At 51.7% G+C, this 8,697-nt stretch overlaps 2 protein-coding genes across 2 annotated transcripts in view; one reads left to right on the forward strand and one right to left on the reverse strand.

Moving 5' to 3' along the window:
* Positions 1-218: 218 nt before the first annotated feature.
* On the reverse strand, positions 219-2,184 carry KCTD16 (potassium channel tetramerization domain containing 16). The gene is made up of 2 exons (XM_057383446.1): positions 1,786-2,184; positions 219-1,513 (listed from the first exon to the last, which is right to left on the reverse strand). Exon 2 carries the CDS (start codon positions 1,197-1,199, stop codon positions 219-221), a length of 981 nt encoding a protein of 326 aa, XP_057239429.1. The 5' UTR covers positions 1,200-1,513; positions 1,786-2,184.
* Positions 2,185-2,808: 624 nt separating this feature from the next.
* The window catches only part of YIPF5 (Yip1 domain family member 5), a 12,367-nt gene continuing 6,478 nt past the window's right edge, over positions 2,809-8,697 (forward strand). Inside the window, exon 1 of the mRNA XM_057383447.1 lies at positions 2,809-2,813. The gene's annotated coding sequence lies outside the window, so the exon portion shown is untranslated. The remainder of the gene's footprint in view (positions 2,814-8,697) is intronic.

An 8,697-nucleotide genomic window follows, 5' to 3' on the forward strand; every position in this document is an offset into this window, starting at 1 on the left:
TTTTCTGTCATGAATTCCAGAATGAAAATGCAGTGTTTGCACACTCGTGTTGTGTCCCACACGTACCGGCAAGTGTGCAAGGCACTCGGATGCTGATTTACACTGCCAGAGGCACCGCGTCCTCCAGGCACGGGCAGGGAGGGAGCTTTCGGCAGTCTGTGCTGCCACCTAGCCAGGGCCAGCCCGGCGAGCCCAGCCTCCCTTCACACCTCCAAAAATCACACTGAAATGTATCCCTTCGCATCTAAACACAGGCTCGGACTGCGGCAGGCACGGGAACCGGCGCTCCCCGTGCTCTGGGGATGGACGGGGAGCGGGGAGAGCAGCCCAGAGCACGGGGTGACATTGTCCCCCGGCTGGTACTTACGGTAGAAGACATATTCGGTGTAGCTGGACCAGACCTTGTCGTCTGTGTACTGGTTGACGAAGGAAGCTGTCACCGAGGAGTTGCAGGCCACCATGTGGAATCCACACTCTGACAACATGTCAAAAGCCCTCTCCAGGTGCTTGAACTTGAGATAAAACCTGGAGGTGTACCTTTCTGGAGCCCTGTCTGGGTCTCTGCTCTCATTCAAACTTTCTCCAAAGACCTCTTTGACCAAAGAAATCCTTCCACAAACCAAAATCCTTGGGACCCTCCTGAATTTGGCATCTGCTTGGCTCTCCCTGCCAATAGTGCACGAGCCGCGGTAGCCGATGGTGATGAATCCCCACTTGCGATCCGGCGGTAGGAGCGATGAGGGGGCACATATTCTCGTGTCACTGCCTTGGGACACCTCTTCGTAGTCACTGTGGCAATARTCATCGGGGCTTTGCTTGTTGTCCTCGGGAGTCAGGAGTTTGACCAAGTCTGGGAGCTGGAAGTACTCAGCCTCCCTCTTGAGCCTTCCCTTCTCTGGGAAGTGGTCAGGCAAAACCACTTGCTTGTCCCTGAGATAGTCCAGAATGTAGCGGAAAAGGAAACCATCTCTGTCAATGAAGAATCTTCCCTTGGAGTCCTTGGCGAGATCATTGGCTGTRTCTCTCTTTGGGGTGAACATTTTCCAGAGCAGGGAGTGAGGGGTGCCCACCAAGGTGGAGTGGCGAGTGAAGTAAACCTGGCCGCCCACGTTGAGCTCCACCACCTCGGGGAAGGAGTGCAGCCCCGGCCCCTGCTCCCGAGGAGGAAGGTAAGTCCTGCAGTTACCACTTAGAGCCATTGTAGTTTAAACTGGAAATCAGCAGCACGGAGCAGCAGGACTATCAATCACATCAGAGGGTAGAATAAGGCTCCCAACATTAAAGAGAAACAGGGGAGAAAGGAGAAGTGAGAAAATAAAAAYAGCCAAAAGGATTGTTTAGAAAAAAATCTGAATTGTCCATGAGTGACAGTGTGGCAGAAGTGGTTTATACACTGAGCCACGGAGGCTGGAGGCTGGAGAGCAACCACCTCGTGAAATGCAATCACATCATTAGATCTTCCAACAAAGCCATCAAAATCAAGGTCAAGCCAAGCCTATGGTCATTCACAGGTCTGTGAAAAGGGAGAACAAAATAAGGCACAAATTACTCTTCTAAGCATCACAGCTGCTGCAACAGAGCAAAGCAGAGCAGTTTGTAGAGCCAAGCTAAATCTGCTAAATAGGTCTCCTTTTTTTTGGCAAGTTCTACACTTCTATTTCACAAGTATTCATCAATGGAAGGGCTAAATAGGACTCCACTGTTGAAAAGAAACTGCATACTTCATYTTTAAAGAAACATCTAAATTAGACATGCACATGAGGGAACAAGAACAGGGAGTCTTACCTTGTTACAATTAATGCACAGCTCTTGTAAAAAAAACCCAAATGTCAAGACACTCAGAACAAACATACAGGCACACAGGGTCCGGGTAGTGTGAATCCGATCCCAGCGAGGGACAGCAAAGGCAAGAGAAGTGCTCTTAGCAGCATCCGCGGAGGTCTCGAGTGTTAAACCGAGTCACAGGGAAGTTAACCGTGCCGGGTGATGAGGAAACAAGCACATACAGCACGGCGGAGGAAAATAAATAAATAAATAAATAAATGAAATTATTCCCGAGTAGATGCGCTGGGCTGGGGGAGCGGGAGGGCAGCGGGGGCGCGTCCGCCGGCCCCGATGACTTGCAGAAAGCCCGCAGCCTGCGCTAGGCACTGGCGGGCTCCGGCGGCTCCCGCGGCGGCTCCGCGGTCGGYGGCTCCCCCATGGCCCGCCGGGACCGCCGGCACTGCCGGGGCCGCCCCGCGCTCCGCTCCGCTCCGCCCCGCTGCGCGCTCCGGGCTCGCTCAGCGGCGCGGGGCCGGCAGCGCGGAGGGCGATGCCGATTGCATCATCTTAAAGGAGTCGGGCCGGGATGGGCGCCCGCGTCCCGATACCGGCACCGGGCAGCGCCGCAACCGGGCAGCGCCGGGCACAGCCGGGCACAGGCACAGCCGGACACCGGCACAGGCGGGCACAGCCGGGCACAGGCGGGCACAGCGGGGCACAGCCGGGCACAGGCACACGGACACCGGCACAGCCGGGCACAGCTGGGCACAACAGGGCACAGCGGGCCACCGGCACAGCGGGGAACAGCCGGACACAGGCGGGCACAGCGGGGTATAGCCGGGCACAGCCGGACAGCGGCACAGCCGGGCACAGGCACAGCGGGGCACAGCCGGGCACAGCGGGGCACAGGCGGGCACAGGCGGGCACAGCGGGGCACAGCCGGGCACAGCCGGGCACAGCCGGGCACAGGCAGCACCGCGGACGGCAGCAGCACCGCGGACAGCGTCAGTCACCGGCTCACCGTGTCCGAGGCCGGAGGGGCCGGGGCCGGGCAGCGCTGCCGCCCGCTCGGCTCGAGTTGCGGCCAAGTCCCTCCCGCTCCGTCCCCTCGGGCGGAGGCGCCCGTCCCCTGCCCGCCCGCACCGTGTCTGTCCCGGGTCCGCGGGGTCTCAGCCGGTCTCGGACGGGCAGCGCGGGGGCTCTCGGTGCGCGGCCGCGGCTGCCGGGCAGGACCGGGATTTGTTCCTCCGCCGCCGCTCCTCCTCTCCCCGGAGCGGCAGGGAGGGGACCCGCCGAGGAGCGCCGGAGGGAGGAGGAGGGACCGGGGGCGGCTCCGGCCGTGCGGAGGACCCGCGCCCGCTTCTCTTGTGGGTCTCTAACGGGGAGCCGCGGGCGCTCCGGCACCGCCACCTCGTGTCCGTCCCCGCTGCTCGGCCCGGGCGCTGCGGGCACGGAGAGCGGAGCCGGGACCCCAGGCAGCCCCACTGCACAGCCCCGGCTTGGGCGGAACGGCTCGAACCCGGCACCGGCAGCCGAAACCAACGGAGGAGCCGCAGCTCCCCGGAGTGCCCACACTGCCGGGCACAATTGGTGTGTCCTGGCAAAAATACTCCACTTGGAATGATAAACATATGATAAAAGAAAGCCTTTTGCTCAAACGTTGACCAAAAGCTTTAGAGTGAAATCTCAGCGTGAGGGAGTCACCGTGCATGGGCAGATTTTGCTGACTGCAGTTAAGTTCACAGACTCACAGAATATTCTGAGTTGAAAGTGTTATGGATCATTGAGCCCAGCTCTTAAGTAAATGGCCCACACCGAGATCGAATCCACAGCCTTGGTGTTATTAGCACCATGCTCTGACCAACKGAGGTTTCAGATACTTCAGTGATTCTTCTGAAAATATGGCCATAATTTAAAACAAAATAGCTAAAAAGAGTAATTTTTCAAGGCTAAGACAGAAAATCATTATTTGTGTACCTACAGACTTTTCAAATTAAATCAGAGCTGAGCASTTAATCAAACTCTTGATTTTTAGATTAATTCATTCATTCTGAAGCAACTGTTGCACTTCTGAGCAAAGAGTCTGTCTCTTACTGCAGGACCCCTGTTTTCAAACCAGCAGAATCTGGTGCTACTACAGAGCATGCTGCCTGTGGCTCAGAGAAAGGTCCAAGTCCTGTATCCTGCCCTTGTGGGTCTGCAGAGCAGCTGAAGCAATGCAGGTCAAGTGCTCCGTAACCCTTCACAGAGGATTTAAAGGTGGGATGTGAGATCATGTTCACTTAAATGTCTTCATTACTTTTTAAAGAGCCTGGTGCAGTCAGTGCAGACAGGATTTAACATCTGCATGACCAGCCAGAGGGAATGGTGACAGTGACAGTGCTGTCCCTGTTCAAAGCGGGGAGAATTGCATCGGCTTTTCCAAATATTTCAGTTGTCCATGCTAGGCAATATGCTGCAAAATTAAAATACATTTTCATGAAGGCAGAGGTGCCCTATTGGCAGGGCTTGAAGAATCAATTCCCTCTCCCAGTAAAAACTGCAGAAGAACTGTTTGTGATCTGCTCATGATCAACAACCAAAGGCCCAAGACTGGGGGTGAGGATCAGCCAGGCAGTGCTCTGAGGGCCAGGACACCACAGTGAGTGTGATGTGAAGGTGCTCAGGGAACAGGGGTGACAGGAGTTACCAAAACSKGTGACAGGAGTTACCAAAACCTGTGACTCCTGACAAGCTCTGCCAAGCATCAGGCACGGGTTCTGTGTGATAAGCCAGTACAGACAGCTCTAAGCTCGAAACCTTTTTGAAACATTATCATCAGAATTGCCCTTTGAAAAGAACAAAAACCTTAGAATTTTAATCACAACAGCTTCAGAAATGCATCTGCACTTTTCAAATAATAATGAAAGCAATTCAGCACCTGCTTTTATTTCTTTACACAGGACGTTCCAATCATTTCACTGTAACACAATTTCCTTTGATGAAATGACTTCAGTAGTAAAAGCATCACRTAATGCTCCCCAGCTAAATACAAGCCATGGGCCAAATCCATCAAAATGCAGCCTGAAAGAGTGAAACTTTAAAATCTGGGCCAAATACATGGTGACCTAAATGTAAAATATGTGTCAGGACCACACCAAGGAGCAGCTACAGTACTGATGGGAAAGAAAAGCAGCATCCATCAAAGGGAGGAGGATGAAGCACTTCTCACTTCTGACAGATGTCTTCATAACCTTCAGCACAGCCAAGGGAAAATTTAGCCTGAGCTTAAAGTGTATGTTCCAAAAGTCCCAGCACAGCTGTGCTGAAAGCCAATCCATGAATGCTGCRACATCATTCACAGGTTTGAGGTCATTCCTTATGACAAAGTGCTAAATTGGCATTTCAGAAAATCAYGGAACAACTGACTATTGAATTTGGYCAGTGTTAGAAATAGGTGTCTGAAAAGCAGCAGCAATGGGTGTTAGAAAGRAAGGGCAGTGTTAGCTGGGCTGTAGTAACAGTGTGTGTGTGTATCACCTCCCATCTCCAGAGGGAACACAGGGCTGGAAATTCGAATCAAGTCACCCACACATAGTGAGAAATGTGGAAGCTGTTTATCAACAACAAACACCAAGCAGAGCTTTGAGGTGCTCAGAGAARGAGCAACTGAAAGTAGCAGAAAATGAAGGAGTGATTCTAGGGAAAAAAATATACCCACGTTGGATTTTGGACAGCAGAGTCCAGCTAAAAAGCCACATGGGAGCTTTCATTGCTCTGTGTGAYTCTTACACACAATAGTTAAAATGAAAAAGGAAGAACAGTACTTCCAGTTCCAGACTTGCACTTTGATTCAGGAACAACTTCAAGGTGCCACCTAAGGATCCTTCAGCCCTGTTCCCTGTAACATTCTGCGCTTCTCAGCAGGCTTGTGGCTAAGAGCTGAGCCCAGGCAACATTTCCCAGGACAGAAGTCCATCAAGCCAGTGAGAAGAGGGCTGTTTCTGAGAATGATGGCATGGCAGAGGAACAAGGAAATGTCTGAGTTGGGCCCAGCATGAGGGCCAGGTGTTTCCTTGAGAGGCAGAAATGGTGTCCTGCACTGGTGCTCCCACACAGGACTGCCAATCCAACCTCAACCCATGGCAAAGAACAGCCTGGGAGGAACCAGCTCAGACCCTTGCAGGGCTCCACCCTTTAACCCAGACACCTCTCTAACAGSGCTGTATCCTTCCTAGAGTGGCCCTCCCATCACTCAGCTCCAGAGACTGAGCTCTCAGAAAGTGAAGCCAAGCAAAACCAAGTGATACTGAGCTAAAATGAGGGATTATCCCCTGATCCAGCAGTGTGAATTACACACAGTGAAATTCTCATCTGCTCAAATCCAGCAGAACGTGAGAGTGAGAAGCCCTAACAAATCTTTCAYTTTGAAGAAAAAGCATAAAGTAACACTAAATGGCTGAGTGTCCCTTAGAAAGGATTTTCCAGCAAAAGGCGTGAGTGCCATGAAGCCAGGTTTATTCACAAATACAGAGTAAAACATTACACAGATTTGCCCTTGATCTTTTATTCATAACTCTAGTGCATAATGTATTTTCATCCAAAACAGGCAAAGAGGAAGAGCAGCTTTCCCAGCTGCTCGGGATGTGAGCACAGGCTCAGAGCAAGGCTCAAACAGAGACACAAGAACACTTTTCCCCATCGTGTGTCACACAAGAGGGGTCACAGCTCCTGAACATGAAACACTTTGCTCTTTCTGGCAAACAACAACCCACAGCACACACACAGCACAAGGTTTGAGTCTTCCATAAGCTGACAAAAAGGGGGAATCATGTTCCACTGATTTCCATATCAATTATTGCACWTCAGAGAACATTCTGGAGAATAATTGATATATGTGTGCTGACAARTCCTTTGGAATTCCATGGCCACTGTTCAATAAAGCAGTCTGCTACACAAACAGCCCTGACCCTGCAATAGACCCAGCGTGTGCTCATGGACACCCACATCAGCAAATGAGGATTAAAATCAAACAAAAATCACTGGTTTCAGTCTCCCCTCTGTAAAGGATGTCTTTCCYCCCTTATAAATTCTGCCATAACAAGGGCTATTTCAGCAGACATCTTCCTCCTCTCCCTTTTCCCGTCCTCCCATTCCTCCAAAGTTYTTTGAAAAATACTTTTATTCTCAGTCGTATTGAAATTATCCTGTTATTAACACTGGTGTAATTATAGTGTGCTTCTAAACATTACAGCTAAAACAAAGATTTGATACTATTATTATGACCTATGCACTAAGTTTATGAATACTTTTACTGTTCCCAGGTTGGAGCCATTTCAAGGGCTCTTGCAAACCCAAATTTCCCACCCAGGAGGTGTTCAGGGTTAGGTGGGGTGTGGAGCAATCTGGGCTATGGATGGGATGAGTTTGAAGGTCCTTTCCAAGCCAAACCAGTGTGGGATCCTGGGATTCTGTGCTGGCCACCAGTGCAGCTGGAGCTGGTGCCTCGCAAAGGGACGGTGTTTGGTGCCTCCCCAGGCTGCAGCTCCAGGCAGTCCATGGGCTGCCGTTCCCAAATCAGCAGGAAGGAGCAGTTGTGCAGCTGCAGTGTCTGCTCTCTCCTTGAACCCACGGGCTGTGTCAGAGCCCACCTGGCTGGAGGGGTGGGCATCTGTCCTGCACACCATTCCCTACAGCAGCGCTGAGATACCTGGTGCAGAGAGAGAGCTCATTAATGAAAGCTCAACCTAGGCGATCAGGAAATTCTAATAATCTGAGCAAACCCAAACAGATTTCTTGCCAAAGAGCATTTCCCCAGCAGATCCCAATTCCAGAGCCCAGTGCCGAGGATTTGGGTCTCATTTCCCTGCCCAGTGAGCTGCAGCAAGTGACACAGCTCAGCCAAGTGGCACTAAGTCACAGCCATCAGATGCAGCCTGCACACTGTGCCGGTCTTGCATGAAAGCTGGGATTTTTCTCAGCCTTCAAACACTAATTTTCCTAACATAAATTTGCAAGAAACAGCTTATTGCACAGTTACTGATCTCTGTTATCCATGGCTGTAATTCTCTGCTGTTATCCCATTCAGCTCTACAATGTGACACATTTCCCAGGAGCGTGTTCTCGGCAGATACCATGGACTCTGCACTGTGAGATCTGCTTTGCAGGAGAGGCTTGGAACAGGGCTGCAATTTAAATACAGTAATCTCACTAGCAGAAGATTACAYGCACAAGTTTGTAACAAAATGACTGTAATTGTGTCCTGAGCCAAAATGAATAATAAAATAAAATAAAAACATACAGATATATAGACGAGGGACTCGTCTGTGGAATAGCGTGTGCCCACACRGCCGTGGCTCAGCTCCAGGAGGTTGTGAGAGCTCAGGGTTTGYCAGGCACGGGATGGAATTGATTCTGTGTGCACAGCTCAGAGCCGCATCACCACACACAGAATCAGTTCCACACACCCCTCCAGCGAGCCGCAAACCAGGAGAAAGCAGCAACCCCGACCCATTTGGAAGTTTCACCTTCCTGGGCCGGGTTTGGCCTGGCGGTCTCCCCAAAGCCCACCCGAGCCGGCAAAGCACCGCCACTGCTCCCTGTGCTCAGCTCCGGGTCATGCGAGCCTTAATGAAAACTAATTCTTATTAACAGGCTTCTAAAGGCTCTACAAGCCTTTTCCCCAGCCCTGGGGATAAACAGCGAGCGACAACGCACACACACACACGAGAGTCTTCACACTGCTGTTGTATTTCTGAATTCCCCCGTGTTCCCAGCTCCTGCGGCTTGTTTGTGAGGAGCGGGCCAACAGCCGGGCTGTAATAGAGACAGGAAGATTCACAGCTCTAGCAAAGTTTTAGTGTGGCCGCAAGAAAACATTTCTTGAGGGTGTCACACAAGAGGGGTCACAACTCCTGCACAAGAAAGAGTGACACGGGACTAAACGTGCGGCAC

Source organism: Malurus melanocephalus, unplaced genomic scaffold (assembly GCF_030028575.1).
Source record: "Malurus melanocephalus ecotype Western Australia unplaced genomic scaffold, MMel_1.1 scaffold_633, whole genome shotgun sequence".
In the NCBI taxonomy this organism is placed as follows: Eukaryota; Metazoa; Chordata; class Aves; order Passeriformes; family Maluridae; genus Malurus; species Malurus melanocephalus.